Here is a 19,385-nt window from a genome sequence, read left to right on the forward strand (position 1 = left end):
TAAGTTTACTTATTTATTTTGAGAGAGAGAGAGAGAGAGAGAGAGAGAAAGAATGAGAGGGGGAGGGGCAGAAAGAAAGGGAGACAGAGAGAATCCCAAGCAGTCTCCGCACTGCCAGTGCAAAGCCTGACACGGGGCCTCAAACTCATGAACCATGAGATCATGACCTTAGCTGAAATCAAGAGTTGATTGCTTAGCCGACTGAGCCACCCAGGTGCCCCTCTTATGACTCCTTTCCTATCTCACTCCTTTCTTTTTGCTTTAGGATCTACTGCTAACTGCTTGGTTTCCCTATGTTCCCCATCCAAATTCCAGCAAGGATCTGGAAGCCCCAGCTCATCTCATTCAGAGGGAGCCATTATCACAGGTCACTGGCTAGCATGTCGATCAGTATTACCTCTGGTCCAACTAGCTATGGCCAGACAGCCAACATCACTTGGTATAAATCATGGCCACATAGGGTTGCCCTGCCAAAAGCACCAGGAGTGAGACAGTTACACATAGAAGGGGCAATGGGTGTACAAAAGCTATACAGAGAAGGGGCTGTTATTCACAGTTATTCTCTTCTTACATGATTTTCAAAGGTTTGAGTACAACCTCTGAAATATTCCCTATTTCTTGTTAACAGCTTGAAATAAATCTGGTATCAGGTTTATGACCCATCTGCTAACTAGATCAATCCCATCTGTAATCCTGGCCATGCTACAAGGCCGGCAGCCACACAAAATATCTCTGGCAGAAACTGTTATCAGGATTGAGATTCCTAATGGGAAGTGAAAAGTTAACAGATTTAGAAAGTAAGACTGCATTAACATTTTCAAGGTGAATTTAGAATATAATTAAAATGTTAAATGCTTTTTAGAAAGCAATAATGGACAACACTGAAGGTCACAGTATGTACTAAGTCCTGTTCTAAGCATTTACATATATATCAAGAAATTTTATTCACATAAAACCTGAGAAAGTAGGTAATAATAACATCCCTACTTTAACAGATGAGAAAACAAAAGCAGAGAAAGGTGAAACAATTTGTCCAAATTAAAATAGTGGAGACAGAATTTAAACCCAGGTGTCCTGGCTCCAAAGTGCTATGCTGCCTGTGGCCCTTTTTTTTTTTTTTTTTTTACAGCAACATGCTGGTTATGTGAGAAGTGAGATGATTCATATTCAGAAATACCAAATAAAAGCTGTGCTGTCTAGTTAACAGGAGGTTTACAACCTGTTGGAAATATGTATCAACGCCACCCCCCACCCCCAATGGAGTGCCAAACCCTTAGATACTTCACTTCCTGGTTCTTTTTACCCCCCTCTCTGTTTCATGGGCTTATTTTTCACGGGCTTTGCAATGAGCATGTGTCAGAGAACTGAAGTCTCTGTGTCACCTCAAGGAATGTACATTTGCTCCACTCAGACCTCATTTTGCCTTACCTGGACATAGGTGACTTGGGGTGGGGAGGGTAAGGCTAAACCTGTGTAGTACACAGCCAATGAGGAATCAGGGGAAGGACTTGACGCTAGGAAATAAATTGCCTGCTGTTAACTGCGCATCAGGCACCCGCTCTTGCAAGAACATTGCAAGCCATGCTTCACTGTGCTCCAAGTCTCCATGTCCATCCTTTGGGTGGGTCAGTGGGCTTATTTCTTACAGTTAAGTGAAATGATGTAGAAAAGGCTTTTTCAGAAAACTAAGAGTTAACCATTAAAAAAAATTTTTAGTGTTTTATTTAGTTTTGAGCGAGAGAAACAGAGTATGAGTGTGGGACGAGCAGACAGAGAGGGAGACACAGAATCCAAAGCAGGCTCTGGGCTCTGAGCTGTCAGCACAGAGCCCAATGCAGGGCTCGAACTGGTGAACCATGAGATCATGACCTGAGGAGAAGTCAGATGCTCAACCACTGAGCTACCCAGGTGCCCCAAGGGTTAACTATTAAATAACTTGGGGCCTGGGTGGCTCGGTCAGTTAGGCATTTGACTTTAGTTCGGGTCATGATCTCCTAGTTCCTGAGTTTGAGGCCCACATTGGACTCTGCTGACCGCTCAGAGCCTGGAGCCTATTTCAGATTCTGTGTCTTCTCTCTCTCTGCCTCTCCCCTACTTGCACTCTGTCTCTCTCTTTCAAAAATAAACATTAAAAAAATTTTTTTTAACTTAAATAACTTTAATAATTTCATTTAAGTTTTTCTAAAATATATAATCTCATGTCCCAATAACTATAATTTAAGTAATTCAGGTTCATTCTTATGAAATGTTATCTTACATTGTGATTACTGCTCCATCCTTGAAAGAAACTGTTGCATTTTGAGACACAAATCCCTTCTTATTATTTTCTATCTTTCCCTGACATGGCATTAACTGACTTTCTTGGACTGTTCTCACATTCATTGAATACTTTGGATCAGTCTCACTCTCCAACCAAATAGAAGCAATAATTCATTCAGTTGTCTATTCACTTAATAAATAAATACTGTGATATTGTGACATAATAAGACATATATATATATATATATATATATATATATATATATATATATATATATATATATATATATCTGGTCTTCACTCCCAGTTCCTGAAACAAGAGCTTCTAAATCCCTTCCAGTCTCTAGAGGGATAAAGGTGCCTTTTTTGTCTTGTTTTGTTTTTTAGTGTTTATTTTTGAGACAGAGAGAGTGTGTGTGTGTGTGTGTGTGAGAGAGAGGGGGGGGGGGGGAGGAGCAAAGAGAGAGGGAGTCAGGGGATCCAAAGTGGGCTCCCACCTACAGTAACTAGCCCAATGCAGGTCTCAATCAGAACCATGAGATCATGACCTAAGCCAAAGTCAGACACTTAACCAACAGAGTCACCCAGGTGCTCCCAAGGTGCCTTTTTGTATGCTAATAAGATGACTCTAGATAGGACCCCAGATAGCATCAGGTGGGAGCGGATTGCCAGATAAACCAAATCATGTGATTAGAGGGCTGGAACTTTCAGTCCCATCCTTGACATTCATGGCCAATGATATAATCAATAATGTCAATTTAACAGAAACTCCATTTAAAAAATGCTAAGTAATGAGTTTCAAAGAGCTTCCAAGTTGCTGAACACATCCATGTGCTGATAGGGTAGTACACCCCAAACTCCTCTGGGATAGAAGCTGCTGCACTTGAGACCCTTCTGGACCTTGTCCTGTCACTTCTTCATCTGGCTCATCATTTGTATCCCTTATATTAAAAGATAACATCCTTAAAAAAAATAAATGAAAGATAACATCCTTTAAGTGTCATTTATAACAGCAACTAGTGTATCCCTGAATTCAGAGAGCTATGATAGCAAATTGTCAAACCTGAAGAGGGGGTCACGGGAACTCCCAATTTGTATCCAAAGGACAAAAGTATATGTAACCTGGGGCCCTGCTATTTGTAATTTTGTCTGAAATTGGGGCAGTTTTGTGGGAGTGAGCCCTTAACCCATACAGTCTGTGCTAACTCTGAGTAGTTAGTGCCAGAATTGATTTAAATTGTAGAATATCTAGTCAGTGTCTAAAGAGTTTGAAAATTGGTTGGTGTGTATATCCAGGCAGAAGGTAGGGGTGGGGGTGGGGGTGAAACCATACATTTGATGTCAGAAATATTGTGAGAAGAAAAATGATTTTAACTATTTACTTAGTACCTATTATGTGTCCATCCCTATGCCTAGTGCTGGGAATGATTCACTGAAAGACCCTCCCTCTGGTGGCTGAAGGTGACAAATCAGATTATTACATTATAATCAGGATTATGTATTCATTTGTATGACTGTACCAATTTTTCATATCACCCTTGAAAAAAATTTAAGTAGTATGATAGTGACAAAGAGTTCCCCGAATACATCATTTGTTCTTTCATGCCTCAGAGCCTTTGCACAGGCTAGCCCTAACTAGAATGTCCTTTCCCTTTTATATGCCTAGTTAACTCTAATAATTGTTTTTTAAGTAATCTCTACACCCAGCATGGGGCTGAAACTTATGACCCTGAAACCAAGATTCGGACACTTAACCAACTGAGCCACCCATGCACCCCTAGATTTGTAGTTGTTCTAAACAGTAAACTGTTCAAAATGCCAGAACATTTATTTTAGTTACACATGGCTATTATTTTACCTCTTTACTTGTTTATTAGTGAACTATACATATTTATTGAGCAACTACTACATGCCGACATGCCAGGCTTTTTTTTTTTTTTAAGAAATTGATGGAAACATAAAGGTCCTAGAGTAACCAAAGCAATTTTAAAAAGAAGAATGAAGTTGGAAGATTTAACCTACTCAACTTCAAAACTTGCTATGAAGCCACCGTAATCAAGATAGTTGGGTATTGGTGAAAAGACAAACATAAGGATCAACAGAACAGACACAGACCTATACATGGTGTGTCCATTAATTTTTGACAAAGATGTTAAAGCAATTCAATACGGAAAGAAGTCTTTTCAACAAATGGTACTGGATCACTTGAATATCTCTGTGGGGGGAGGGGGAGTGAAAACCAACTCTATCTCACACTGTAGGCAAAAAGTAACTCAAAATGGATCACAGACCTAAGTGTCAAAACCCAAACTACAGGGGCGCCTGGGTGGCTCAGTCGGTTGAATGTCTGACTTCGGCTCAGGTCATGATCTCGCAGTTTGTGAGTTTGAGCCCCATGTCAGGCTCTGTGCAGACAGCTCAGAGCCTGGAGCCTGCTTCAGATCCTGTGTCTCCCTCTCTCTCTCTGCCCCTTCCCCACTCATGCTCTGTCTCTCTCTGTCTCTCAAAAATGAATAAACGTTAAAAAAATAAAAAAAAAACCCAAACTATAAAACTTTTAGAAAACATAAGAGAATGTCATTGCCACCTTAGTGTTGATAGTTCTTAAACATAAAAAGTGCGAATCATAAGCAAAACAAAAATTTGGTAACTTGGATTTCATTAGAATAAAAAACCGTTTGCTCTTTGAAAGCCACCATTAAGAAAATTAAAAGGCAAGCCACAGACTATGTGAAAATACTTGCAAAACACATATTAGACAAAGGACTTATATTCAGATCATATGAAGCATTCTTCCAACTCAATAGGAAGACCAATAACCACATAAGGATATGGGCAAAATATTTGAAGTAACTTCAAAATAGAAGATAATGCAAACTGACAGAAAATGACTGCCTGGGGATGGAGTTGGAGAGAGAGATGGATTAGAAAAATAGAAAAAGGCATGAGAACTTTTGGAAGTGATGTGTCATCTTGATTGTGGTGATGACAATGACTGCTGTGGTCTGAATGTATCCCTGCAAATTTCATGTGTTGAAATTCTTTTTTTTTTTTTTTTTGCTTTTTTTTTAAGTTTACTTATTTATTTTGAGAGAAAGAGAGAGAGAACAATCGGAGGAGGGGGAGAGGATCTGAATTGGGCTCTGCGCCAACAGCAGAGAGTCCAATGCAGGGCTCAAACTCACAAACCAGGAGATCATGACCTGAGTTGAAGTCAGACTTAGCCACCCAGGGACCCCAATGTGTTGAAATTTTAACCTCCAAAGTAACCTATTAGGAGGTGAGGTCTTGGAGAGGTATTTAATTCATGACGGTAGAGCCCACATTCATGAGATTAGATTAGTGCTCTTATAAAAAAGACCCCAGGAGGTTCCCCACCCTTTCAACCATGTGACTATAGCTAGCCGGTGCCAACTATGAACCAGGAAGAGCATGTCCCTTGATCTTGAACTACTAGTCAGAACTGTGAGAAATAAATTACTTCTATAAGCTACCCAGTTTGCGCTATTTTGTTATAACAGCATGAATGGACTAAGACAATGGGTGTGCACATGTCAAAACAGATCAAACCAGACTTACCTGCTTTATCTATATGCAGTGTAGTGTTTCTAATTTAAATATGAATGGTTAATTTTTAATGAGGAATAATAGTAATATCTTCAGGCTGTTGTAGGAGTCATTGACTGTGCTAAGCATTTTATCATAATACCTGGCTCCCTTAGTTTGGTGCTACTGAGACTTAGACATTAAACGTCAACCTCTACTGAGCTCATTAAATTAGAGTCTAGGGGTAAATGAGTGTTTAAGACTAGATCATATGTTTTAGGGAATTTTTATTTATTTTATTATTTTTATTTTTTAATTTTACTTTAAGTAGGCTTCATGCCCAGCACAAACGGAGCTCAAACTCACAACCCTGAGATCAAGATCTGAGATCAACAGTCATACCTGGAGCTTGCTTAGGATTCTGTGTCTCCCTCTCTCTCTGCCCCTCCCTGCCTCCTTCTCTCTCTCTCTCTCTCTCTCTCTCTCTCAAAATAAATAAACATTAAAAAAAAAAAAAAGCCATTCAACTGACTGAGCCACCCAAGCACCCCCATATAGTAAGGAATTATTAAAACATCACAGAATTTGGGGGGTACCTGGGTGGCTCGGTCAGTTGAGTGTCTGACTCTTGATTTCTGCTCAGGTCGTGATTTCACGGTTTGTGAGTTCAAACCCCATCAAGCTCTGTCTGTGTTGACAGTACGGAACCTGCTTGGGATTCTCTCTTGTGCTATCTCTCTGCTTCTCCCCTGCTTGAATTCTCTCTCTCTCCCCCTCTAAATAAATAAACAGTAAAAAATAAAAAAGATCATAGAATTTGGCAATTGGGAGTGTCACTAGAAAAATTCAATAAACTTATTATCCAAACAGAAAAATACCTGTCTGCCTGGCTACCTAATTCACTAGAGCATGTGACTCTTGAACTTGAGGTTGTGGGTTCGAGACACATGTTGGGTGCAGAGATTGCTTAAAAATAAAATCTTTAGGGGCATCTGGGTGGCTTTGTCAATTAAGCGTCTGACTTCGGCTTGGGTCATGATCTCAGTTTGTGAGTTCAAGCCCCTGGATAGGCTCTGACAGTGTGGAGCCTGGAGCCTGCTTTGGATTCTGTGTCTCCTCTCTCTCTCTGCCCCTCCCACCATTTGTGCTCACATGTGCACGCGCTTTCTCAAAAATAAACATGAAAAAAAATTTTTTTAAATAAATAGAATCTTTAAAAGTAAATAAAAACAAAAAGGAAAGAAGTCTTAAAAAAGGAAGAAAAATACACGTAAAGGAAAAACTGGGTTCAAAATTCTTTTTCTTTTTAAAAAAAATTTTTAATGTTATTTAATTATATTTATTTGGGGGGGGGGGAGAGAAGGGACAGAGAGAGAGGGAGACCAAGGATCTGAAGCGAGCTCTGTGCTGACAGCAAAGAGCCCAAAAAGGGGCTTGAACTCAAGAGCTGTGAGATCATGACCTGAGCTGAAGTCAGAGGCTTACCAGGCACCCCTCAAAATTCTTTTTAATTGTATTTTTTTATGTTTATTTATTTTTGAGAGGGAGAAAGAGAGGAAGAGTGCGAGTGGGGGGGGGGAGGGGCAGAGAGAGAGGGAGACAGAATCAGAAGCAGGCTCCAGGCTCTGTGCTGAAAGCAGGGCTCGACCTCATGAACTGTGAGATTGTTACCTGAGCCAATGTCAGATGCTTAACCGACTGAGCCACCCAGGCACCCCTTTTCCGTTGTATTTTTAACTTGGTAATTCATTAGAGATTGAGATCATCAGTTTTCCTTGGAGAGTGCATTGGTATAAACTAATGTATAGAAAAACAAGATTTACTAGGAAGTGAAACCCGCTTCTCTCAAAGCTTCATTTCTTTAATGTAAAATAAAGGATGATCATTCATGTACTGTCTAACTCTATTAGTCACTCCAACCCTTCATTTATCATTTATCTTTCCTTGCATTGTCATATTATGGTCTCCCAGTTTACCTCCTACTGCTTTATCTTCGGTCTCCTGCTGGTTCATCTTCAACCAGGTGTGGATTTTTCCCAAGGTTTCTCTCTTACCCTTTCCCCTCCTCAGTGTCTAGGCCACTGAAAGTGAAGATCTCCACTTTCAAACTTCCAACCCCAATAGTTTCTAGGAAAGAGTAAATGATAAAAAGTGCCACAGGGGCTCCTGGTTGGCTTAGTCCAAAGAGCATGAGACTCAATCTTGGGTCCTGAGGTCAAGCCCCACGTTGGGTATAGAGATTAAACAAATAAAACTTAAAAAAAAAAGTGCCACAGAAATCATATAGGATGAAGAATGAAAAAGTCATTGAATTTTGGCAATTGGGATGTCACTAAGTAAGCCATCCAAGGTTTTGAGGAGGGGTTTTGTACTTTTGTAACAAAGAGTCTGGCAGTACTCTGAAGAGTACTGAAGAATGGATTGGAGCCAGAGAATATTAGGAATATTAGCATCTAAAAGTAGATTTAGGGGTTTAATTATGTAGCCCTTGGATTTAAACATCATTAAATTCCTAATGTTTCAACTTGGCATTCCAGGCACTAAACAGTGGCCCAATTCCAACCAGGCCATTACTCTCCCTCCCATAAGCGTTATTTCCCTGCTCCTGTAACTGGGCTATTTTCGCTCTAACAAACCTGATCTTTCCTGCTTCTACATATCCTCAGGGTGATCTCTGCTGATAAAGCTGAGCAGCCTGACAGCATCTGTAGAAACTTAAGTGCTTTTCGCAGCTTTCTCTTAACTCCAAATACCATTAATCTCTCTAGGTTAACAATAGCTTTTGAGAGACAAGACCGATTTCTGACTCATTTTTACACCTCCCTCCTCCTCAACCCCATCCCCCACCCCGTCAATGCCTCGCCCAATGTTTACCACTCAGAATGCATCCGCATAATGAACTAACTCGAGTAAAGAGGAAAGAAAAGGCACCTAACACATACTTGGAGTACTCTACTAGTCGCTACAAGTACCGTCTCTCTTTTAATGTTCAGATGTTTTAACAGCCCAGCACATTTTCCAATCTTACAGCTGAATAAATTTAGGTTCAAACAATAAATCCTCCGGTCGTACCCTACAGCCGGCAGACAGAAAGATGTAACAATTGCATCGGAATCACATGGAGGAATAAAGTCCTGATCATCCTTCCTTACAGAGAATCTTAAAACTGAACTCAAGAGACGAAGGTACTTCGCAGAAGTCAGAGTCACGAATTCGCAAGCATATATCCATGCGAACCCTTCTTTGAAGAGGAGAAACTGGGCCCGCAGCCCAGATCCTAAAGCATAGGAACTGAACCTATAACCCCTTCCCCTGACTCCTAGATTCCCAGGGGAAATCTCCCGAGTCGGGAACCGGTAACCACCGAGGGGACCTCAGCGTGCACGGAACGTGCGGAACTAGGAAGAGGAATTTCCAGCCCAGCTGGGCGTCTCTGATTGGCTCCCGGCTCATCTTGGAACGCTGGGGCGTGAGGCGTCACTTCCGCCGGGCCCGCCATCTTGTTCCCAGGGGCAGTTGGCGGAAGAGATCGCGCTCCGTGGCCGCCGGCTCGCCTTCTGCCGGGAGTTCTCGCAGCTCGCGTCTCGGCGTTTGCTCTCGATCCAGCGTCCATTCGTCGGCGTCCTCGTTGCCCTCCCTCACCCAGCCGGGGGACAGCGAGGCGGTCCCCTCTCCCGACGGCGTTCCATGGAGTAGGGTCCCGGACCGTTGTCCCGAAGAGCGAGATCGAGCTTGGCCCCCCTCCCCCTCCCTTCTCCCTCCCTCCTTCCTTCCGCCGCAACATGGCTAACAACAGCCCCGCGCTGACAGGCAACTCGCAGCCGCAGCACCAGGCGGCCGCAGCCGCGGCCCAGCAGCAGCAGCAGCAGTGCGGCGGCGGTGGCGCCACCAAGCCGGCGGTCTCGGGCAAGCAGGGAAATGTGCTGCCGCTGTGGGGCAACGAGAAGACTATGAACCTCAACCCCATGATCTTGACCAATATCCTGTCGTCGCCTTATTTCAAAGTGCAGCTCTACGAGCTCAAGACCTACCACGAGGTGGTGGACGAGATCTACTTTAAGGTACGAAGAGTCTTGGCCTGGGGGGCCAGGGGGCGGTCGGGTTAAGCTCGGAGGAAGGTATACGGTTGGGCGGAGGCAGCCCTTGAGGTCTGAGCATTTGTAGGTGCGGGAAGGTGGGGAGGGGGAGCGGTGGCCAGTAGCCTGCCAGGGAGGGGTCAAATGGGGGCCGCCCTCTCATTTCTTTTTCAGATTTTTAGGGCTGGGAGAGCCCGCCGCTATCGAACTCTCCTCCCGCAACCTCCTGCCCACCCCTGGGGGGAGTTGGATGGGAGGGTAGAAAAGAGTAACCATCCTCTCCAGTTTACAGCTTTAAAATTATTCTTTTTGACGTGCATCTACTCAGCACCAACTTGTTGGTGCTTCTCCCGCTCACCCTGGGCCAGGGCGTGTATTGACTACAGTGTTGGCCTCGTGTTGTTGGTATTCTCTATCCGATCCAGACAGGGAAATGGTCAGTGCGTGTTGCGGGTGGGGGTGGGAGGGTTGAGGGTGGAGAGGAGCCAGTGCAAGAGGTGTGCAGAAGAAGGCCTGGAAATTTTCCCAGCAGGAAGTCAGGAGTAAGTGGTCTCAGTAACTTGTGCATTGGGCTTATTTAGAATTATCTGGGCCCTGGGCTTCTGCGGCAGGGTCGGTGCTGGCTTGGCTGTGCTGGGGAGCTCACCTGGCGCCTCCTCACTGCACTCTTGTCTCAGTTCTTGTTTCGTTAGCAGGATTGACTCAGTCTTGCAGCGAGGCTCGGAGCAGCCCAGGGTCGCAGGTAGAGGTATGCACTATTAATCATGCTCAATCGCCATAAATGCATTTCCCTGGTTAAATGAACGGCTATTTAGGTATTTTTTGGCCATTGGTTTTGGGCTTTTCTTCACCAACTAGATAGGTTTCCTCCACTTACCTGCAAATTATATAGTTTAAAAATATCTTCCAGGCCTTTTACGGTTAATTAATATTTTAAGGAATATTAATAATAGAATTAATGACCTTTAAATATTTTAGCTAGAGCATCTAATAAAATACCATCCATTTTGTTTATTTGACTCTGAAAACACTTGACAGACCACATAAAGTATTTTCTGTGGTCTGAACATATCTGTAGAGGTGTTAACAAAAGGAAATTCTCTTTATTTGCTTTTAGGTTATATTTTATCCACAATCTACCCCCCCCCCCCCCTTAAGTGATTAGGTTATCAAAGGATTTGAGATAGTAGTTTTTTTGTAGAAAACATATTTTGAGAATACAGTTCAACCTTGGGTATGTAAAATACACTGAAATTTTGTTATCCTTTTACAAGAGTATTGTAAGTAATTGTAATACTGTGAACTAGGTTTTTTTTAGCTTTTAAAAAGGTAAGGCCTTTTTCAGCATGAATACAGTATGGCGAATATTTAATTCTTAGCTTTGTGTAGTAAACTTCAAACAATTGAAAATTGGGTTCCTGCCCTTTTTGTGGCAGGTTCTGTTTAATAATACAGGCAAATGTTACTGTGATAGAGGAAAAGTTTGTTTTCAAATTTCAAATACTGTGTTTTGAAAACTTAAGATTATAGTAGAGATAATTTAAATTTAGTTGTAAAATTAAAGACCCAGGTTTTGTTATCAAGATGTCCAGATCAAATAATTACTGAAATATGTATGCTTCTAGTTTTAAGTCGGATTTTGTCTTGCATCCACCCCTTTGGCTAGCCGGGAAGGAATTGAAACATCTTTAATATAGCAAACTGGGGGAAACGAAATGAAATAGTAAAGCAGTGCTGAGGAAAATAGTGTAGAGCTCTAAATGCGTGCTTTTGTGTCTGAAGCCACTGAAAAAGATTATAAAATGTAATCATGGATGGGTAAAAATACAGTTTTAGAAATGCATAGTGAAAGAACAGGGTTTAATTTTGTTTTTATTTTAGACTAAATATGGATCTTATTTTTCCAAAACACCTTGAGTTATATGTTATTGAGTTAATATTCGTTCTTTGCTATTTTTAGGTAAAATATGTGGTTTTTATAGGGTACTCACTTCAACAAAGACGATATTGTATCGATTACACTTAATATAATGAATGACTAGTCACACTCAAGTTTTTTGGCAGTTTATATTATGGGGAAAATTGACTTGGTTCATGTAATTAGGCTGAAAATAAATTACACACTAACGAGAATGATCTGTGTAGGTGTGGTCCTTGTAATTTCATCTTTAATCAGGAATGAACATAATGCCTGTTCATGGTAAAAAAAACCCAAAACATACAAAGTTCCTTAATTTTGCATTACAAGTAATTTGTTACTGTTTTAACGTACATACTTCCAAGTCATTTGTTTTATAATGTAAAATTTTAAACCGCCATAAAATTATCAAGGGTGTTGAAGAATTTTTTTTGAAATAAATACTAAAACTTCATTGATTCTATTTATGTATTTATGTATTCATTTTATTTATTTATCTTGATCCTTTTTATTTAAATTGGAGCCTTAAATCCAATTTAAAATGAGAATTTTTATTTTTTTAGGCAACTCATAATAAGATACAAAGTTGATCTGTTATCAAATATTTTTTACAAGTATATGAGACTACTAGAAATCTCTTGGCTCCACACGTATCCACTCTCTACAAAGCTATTTTAATGGGATCTCTGCTCGTAAAGCTGTTGAGGTTTTGTTAAGCCCTGGCAGTTTTATTGGTGCTCTTTAAAATCTAAGCAGTTTTTAAAAGATGTTTTAAAGTTTAAAAGATTTTAAACAAAATACATGCATCATGTCAGAATACCCAACTTCCAAACATTTGGAAGAAGCTGCTCTGATATGGAATTGGGTTTACTTTAATCGTGGTTTAAAAAAAAATTCAAAGTATGAATGTTTGTTGTGTTCCTCTTTTCTATTTCAGGTCACACATGTTGAACCTTGGGAGAAAGGAAGCAGGAAAACAGCGGGCCAAACGGGGATGTGCGGAGGGGTAAGTAGAAGTACGTGCATTTTTCAGTTTTTCTGTGTCTGATAACTAAGTTGATATTTAGGAAACTAAAAGTCTGACAGTTACCCAAATGGCAGTTGACAAAGCTTAGAAGTTTGTTTTTTTGTTTTGATCTAAATTCAAGTGTCTGGTGAATGGGGTTAGAAAAGTTACTATTTATTAAAGCTCCATTCTCGGTTCTAGATTATATCTTGTTATTAATACCTAATGGGATGAACCATTGGTGTCAAATGTCTCTGTTAATTTACTATTTTATCTTAACTGTTTCTCCTAAAGGTTCGAGGTGTTGGAACAGGAGGAATAGTTTCTACAGCTTTCTGCCTGTTATACAAATTATTTACCCTGAAGTTAACTCGCAAGCAAGTGATGGGTCTCATAACACACACGGACTCTCCATATATTAGAGCTCTTGGATTTATGTATATAAGGTAAGCATGCATTTATCTACGTTTCTGTTAAATATGTCATTTTAAATCACATAGCCTAATCAATCTTTTGTTATTCTAGGTACACACAGCCCCCTACAGATCTATGGGACTGGTTTGAATCCTTCCTTGATGATGAAGAGGTATGTCAACAAGGGTAATAATTAGCTTTCTTCTGATTATTCTCATGTTTTTAATATCTTTTATTTATTGGAGGCTTAGTGTTTTTCAGAATTTTCTGTAGTTAAATTTATTTTACTCATACTTTTGGAATGAATGTCCTTTTACTAAGACTTCGTGGACTTTATATACCTTAGGTTAAGTTTCTTAAATTTATTTTTCTTATTTCTCAACTGTTTAAGTGTGTTTTGGTAACAATTGAAAATTTATTCTTTCTAATTACGTTTTGTATATTGCATTGATTTGACCTGTGCAGTTGATAGTGACTTTTTAAGTAGGCCATGCTCAAGATTGAGGCGTTAAGACCTGCGCATACAATACTAATTATAGCACTTTCTTCTCCTGGAACTTTTCAGTTCTTTATGCTCTAACTTCTTGCACATGTCAATACTCCCACTTGCATAGAAGTGCAGAGTCAAAGAGCTGAGTGGGAGTTAAATAGGGTGAGAATTTAGATGACTTATTCAAGATGATCAAAATATTTGAATTCTAGCTTTCTGACTCCTGATATACTATGCATATTTATAAAGCCAGAAAAAAACCCTTTTTTAAAATTTGTACTTTAGGGTTTTTTTTGTTTTGTTTTTTAATTTGTTTTTTCAACGTTTATTTATTTTTGGGACAGAGAGAGACAGAGCATGAACGGGGGAGGGGCAGAGAGAGAGGGAGGCACAGAATCAGAAACAGGCTCCAGGCTCTGAGCCATCAGCCCAGAGCCTGACGCGGGGCTCGAACTCCCGGACCGCGAGATCGTGACCTGGCTGAAGTCGGACGCTTAACCGACTGCGCCACCCAGGCGCCCCTAGGTTTTTTTAACTAAAAAAAATTTTTAAAGCAAGCTCTACACCCAGCGTAGGACTTGAATTCATGAGCCTGAGATCAAGAGTTGCATACTCTTCTGACTGAGTCAGCTAGGCGCCCCTTTTTGTTATTTAATTATAAATCTAGGTTACCATTCAAGCTTAACAAGGTTGAGCTTGTTACATACATTCAGAAAGTAAAAGTTACTTTGGGAATCGTAATTATGTCAGATTTAAATCATATATATGTGTATATATATATTGATATGCTTACACAGTGAAGTCCAAGATCTCAAAAGGTACTTAAAACATACCTGTATTGTCTATACATAAGCTCCCACCATTTTGTATTTTAAGGTCCATAAAGTAAACTTTGAGTGCTATGTTCCAGTAGTCCTATTTAAAACATTTATTCAAAGGGTTTATTAAAGGGTCATTCTAATAGAGATTTTTCTAGTGTGTTTTGTTAATTCGTGCACACCTAAAAAAAATCTCACTAGTGTAGATAGACAATGAGAATTTTTCTCTGCAGTTTTTTGATGGGGGCTGTTTACTGAATTGTTTGTATTTTTGGAGAAGCAAAAAACATACTAGGTGATAAATCACAATCTTTAAAATTGTTTTTCTTTTTAGATGAGATTTTTCAGGCCAAAGCACTTCTCCCTTCCATATTTAAAAAGCATGTTCCTCTTTATGATTGGTATTGTATTAGGTTTGTTTCTGAATGCTTCTATTTAATCTGTTTTTTATTGTATTTACAAACCTGAGGATCTCTATTTAAGCTAACTTATTGTTTTCTTCCTTAGATATCTGCAGCGATTATATTTGGAAATACTGTATATCTGAACACTTAAATGTGTGTGAGTGCAAGCAGTTTTACCTTTAGCTCTTGTTTTCCTGTTTAGATAACAAATCTCACTTTCCTTGTGTGCTTGCACTATAGGTTTGGGACTGACAATAGCTGACTAACATGTCCTGAGCTGTGAGAGGGCATAGCAAGAAGGCCTTCATGCGGTAATGACCCTTTTCAGAGACAATGGTCATCATGGATTATGCGTTTCCAATTATTTGTTCATTTATTTATTTTCTACATAACTCTAAATTAGAAACCTCACTGCTTCATGGCAGTTGGTTTGCTATTGCTTCCAGTTTTATTAGGGCTTCATTTTATATTAGAGCTGTTAAAAGATATCTTTAGACATGATTGTCTGAAGTAGTTCATACGTGTAGTTAGGCTACAGTGCTAGGAATGATGTGTGCAGACGTGTCCACAGAAAGAAATACGTACTTAGTAGGTATGTGGAATATTAGTTTAAGTTTATTGTTCCACGGAGTTTAGTAATCTAAGGGGCTGTTTCATACTCCTTTTAACTGAGTGAGCTCAGTGCTCTTTATGCCCACGAGGCTGCAGGATTTGTTCTCACCTGCATGCACACACTAAGCCCAAATATTTCTCTGTATCGTTCATTGCCAGATTAGTAGGGTACACAAATTAAAATTTTTCTGTTAGAATTTTTTGTATTTGAGATTCCAAAGATGGTAATATTTTTATAGTATTCACATACGTATTGAAATTATTATTTTTTTTGACGGCTAGGGTATCTTTTGTGTTTTTGTAGGACCTAGATGTGAAGGCTGGTGGAGGCTGTGTAATGACCATTGGAGAAATGCTACGGTCTTTTCTCACAAAGCTGGAGTGGTTTTCTACCCTGTTTCCAAGAATTCCAGTTCCAGTTCAGAAGAATATTGATCAACAGATTAAAACTCGGCCTAGAAAAATCAAAAAAGATGGGAAGGAAGGCGCTGAGGAAATAGACAGACATGTTGAGCGCAGGCGTTCGAGGTAATGTAACTCCTTGAATTACTTTAAAAATAGGCTTTATACAAAGGTCCTTGGAAATCAGTGGCAAATTCGTAGGAAATTTTATGCTGTTCATGTTAGTCAGCTTTTATGCTGTTCATTTTATGGGTTTGTCACTTTTAACCCCAAAAGGTCATTTTCTGCCTTTCAAGGCCTTTAATTGTTCCTAACGTGTTTGTGTAAGTCTGGGGATGTAAATAAATAACACTGATGAAAGTTAAAGTTTTAGGATACGTTTTATTCATTGAAATGTTTTTCTTTCCTTTTTAAAATATTAGGTCTCCAAGGAGATCACTGAGTCCACGGAGGTCCCCAAGAAGGTCAAGAAGTAGAAGTCATCATCGAGAGGGCCATGGGTCTTCTAGTTTTGACCGAGAATTAGAAAGAGAGAAAGAACGCCAGCGACTAGAGCGTGAAGCCAAAGAAAGGGAGAAAGAAAGGCGAAGATCCCGAAGTATCGATCGGGGATTAGAACGCAGGCGGAGTAGCAGAAGCAGGGAAAGGCATAGAAGTCGTAGTCGAAGTCGGGATAGGAAAGGGGACCGAAGGGACAGGGATCGGGAAAGAGAGAAAGAAAATGAGAGAGGTAGAAGACGAGATCGTGACTATGATAAGGAAAGAGGCAATGACCGAGAAAAGGAGAGAGAGCGATCGAGAGAACGGTCCAAGGAAAGGAGAAGTAGAGGTGAGGTAGAAGAGAAGAAACACAAAGAAGATAAAGATGATAGGCGGCACAGAGATGACAAAAAGGATTCCAAAAAGGAGAAAAAACACAGTAGGAGTAGAAGCAGAGAAAGGAAACACAGAAGTAGGAGTAGAAGTAGAAATGCAGGGAAACGAAGCAGAAGCAGAAGCAAAGAGAAATCAAGTAAACATAAAAATGAAAGTAAAGAAAAATCAAATAAACGAAGTAGAAGTGGCAGTCAAGGAAGAACTGACAGTGTTGAAAAATCAAGAAAACGGGAACATAGCCCCAGCAAAGAAAAATCTAGAAAGCGTAGCAGAAGCAAAGAACGTTCCCACAAACGAGATCACAGTGATAGTAAGGACCAGTCTGACAAACATGATCGTCGAAGGAGCCAAAGTATAGAACCAGAGAGCCAAGAAAAACAACATAAAAACAAAGATGAGACTGTGTGAAAATTTTTTTGTAAAAGTGGATCACATTGAATCCTATAAATGTTTGATTAAATCTGCTTTCTTTTTCTTCCTCCCAAGTTGAGATTGTGCAGTAGTTATGCACTCTTCAAGCTCCCTGTAGGCTGCATTTTCATTTCCTCTTTTGTGTAGGGAAGTGCCTTTGTAATCCCATTTATTGCATTGATGTTTTCACCCAGTTGTTGAGTTTGATACATGATGCACAGATTGTTCTTGCATTTTTATTGTTTAATTGTTTTTTGAGATGTACAGTCTGTACATACGTCCTGAAAATGTTTTAATTCCTTTGGCATGGTTGCCATGTTGGTTAAATTTGTATAAGGCAATAAACTGCCACTAATTCTATTTTTGTTTTGTAGGTGTGGGATTATGGTTTGTGTACTGAAGTTAGCATGGCTGTGCTTTCCATAATAGAATGCTAAAGACTTTGAGAATGGATCTTGGATGTCTTTTATAGGAGAATTTTGTGCTTTCAGTGTATATGAAGGCAGCAGTTGTAGGATTAACATTCTTGTCCACTGTATATTATCTTGGAAGGCTCTTGTTACTATGTTACACTTAATATTCTCCACAGTTAACTTTAGAGAGATTCATGACAAGTTTGTTTCTGATGCAGAGGTTTCAATTAGGCTGTGATTTGATCAAAAGTCCTTTTAGCATTCTACCTCAAAGGGACACTGTTAGTATGCCTAAAGTTTATTCACTTAGCTTTCCTTTTTTATTTGAAAAAATACATGACATGTAATCTTTTTTTTCTTGAATTTATCAGATTTTAAAGTACTATATTAAAGGAGAAAAATAATGTCTAAAGCCTAGCATTCTTGCAGCAACCCTGTACTAACGTGAAATTGGGAGAGGGTGGGGCAGATGAGTAGAGAAATAGATTCAAGCCTGAAGCTTCCAAAGCATTTTTATAAATGGGAAATACTTAAATTATGAAACCGCTTGATATAGTGTCCTTTTTTTAAAATTCAAAACTTTTTTTATTGATAATGAAGATTGCTGTTTGAGTTTTTAAACTTAATCTAGAACAGAGAAGTATTCAAAGTAATGCTATGCTGCATTATTTAAGATTATCAACAAACTATTTGATAGATTGTTCTTATGACTTGTATTCTGATTACAGAGAACGATCATGAGTGTGGAATAAATACTGGATTAAATCCTTTATTCTGGGTGTTGGCTTTCGCCCCACTTGTCAGCATTTTTTTAAGTATTTTTGTTGTGGAAATTGAAACAGTGTTAAGAGTCCCATTTTGTGTACAGGGCTAGATATCTCAGTGCCCAGATGACCAGTGAATTTTAAACGTGTAGACTAGAATTGGACATACCTGATAGTAACCCTTACTAGGTTCTAAATAACAGCGGTTCCCTTTGTCATTGGGTGTTCTCTGTGTCACTAGGTGGTTCCTTGGATTGGAGGATTACTTAGTTTTCACGTCAAAGGTGCTTATTGAGATACTTTGCACTTGGATCGCATATTAGAATCCTTTAAAATTTGGACTTGAAGTAACTTTTATAAGATTAACTCATCTAGTTTTTCTTAGAACAAGAAATGGAGGTGCAAGGTGATTTGTTCAGTCAGTGCCAAGACTAAAAGTGAGTGTATACCATATTAACATGTTTTATCTCACTGTTCATATTGGCCAGCTTGATGGGCACTCAGAAGCCACCTTGCAAAAGTGTTAAATGGGGCAAACAAGTACATTTCAATGTACAAACAAGTCCCTTTATGTATCGGCTTAACATTTGTACCTACCTAACTCCAGAAAAATCTCATTAAATGAAGGAATTCCTTTCTGAAAAATGCTATACTTTTTTCTTTTAAATAAGTTGTCATGCCTTTTCAATTGAGCTTCAAGTAAATTGGCATGACATAGAAATTAAAAAAGTATTTTCAAGTAATGAAAGGAGATGTACATTGAAAATATTTTTAGCATACCTAAATTATGGTGCTACTCCTGAATATAGTTCCTCCTGAAATATTAATTTAACCTTGTATTTTAGGTAAAATATGGGAAGAATTTATTTCAGATAGAGATAAAAGTACTATCAAGCTGTATTTGATTTCATATGATTTTTAATGTTAAGTTTACTCTTGAACACTTTGATAAGTGGTGGAACATGTTAATACTAAT

At 39.3% G+C, this 19,385-nt stretch overlaps 1 protein-coding gene across 1 annotated transcript; it reads left to right on the forward strand.

Moving 5' to 3' along the window:
* Window positions 1-9,285: 9,285 nt before the first annotated feature.
* On the forward strand, window positions 9,286-18,416 carry PRPF38B (pre-mRNA processing factor 38B). The gene is made up of 6 exons (XM_015075064.3): window positions 9,286-9,866; window positions 12,737-12,805; window positions 13,100-13,251; window positions 13,331-13,391; window positions 15,848-16,071; window positions 16,368-18,416. The coding sequence occupies exons 1-6, from the start codon at window positions 9,588-9,590 to the stop codon at window positions 17,227-17,229; spliced, it is 1,647 nt and encodes a 548-aa protein (XP_014930550.2). The 5' UTR covers window positions 9,286-9,587; the 3' UTR covers window positions 17,230-18,416.
* Window positions 18,417-19,385: the final 969 nt, after the last annotated feature.

This window comes from Acinonyx jubatus, chromosome C1 (genome assembly GCF_027475565.1).
Source record: "Acinonyx jubatus isolate Ajub_Pintada_27869175 chromosome C1, VMU_Ajub_asm_v1.0, whole genome shotgun sequence".
In the NCBI taxonomy this organism is placed as follows: Eukaryota; Metazoa; Chordata; class Mammalia; order Carnivora; family Felidae; genus Acinonyx; species Acinonyx jubatus.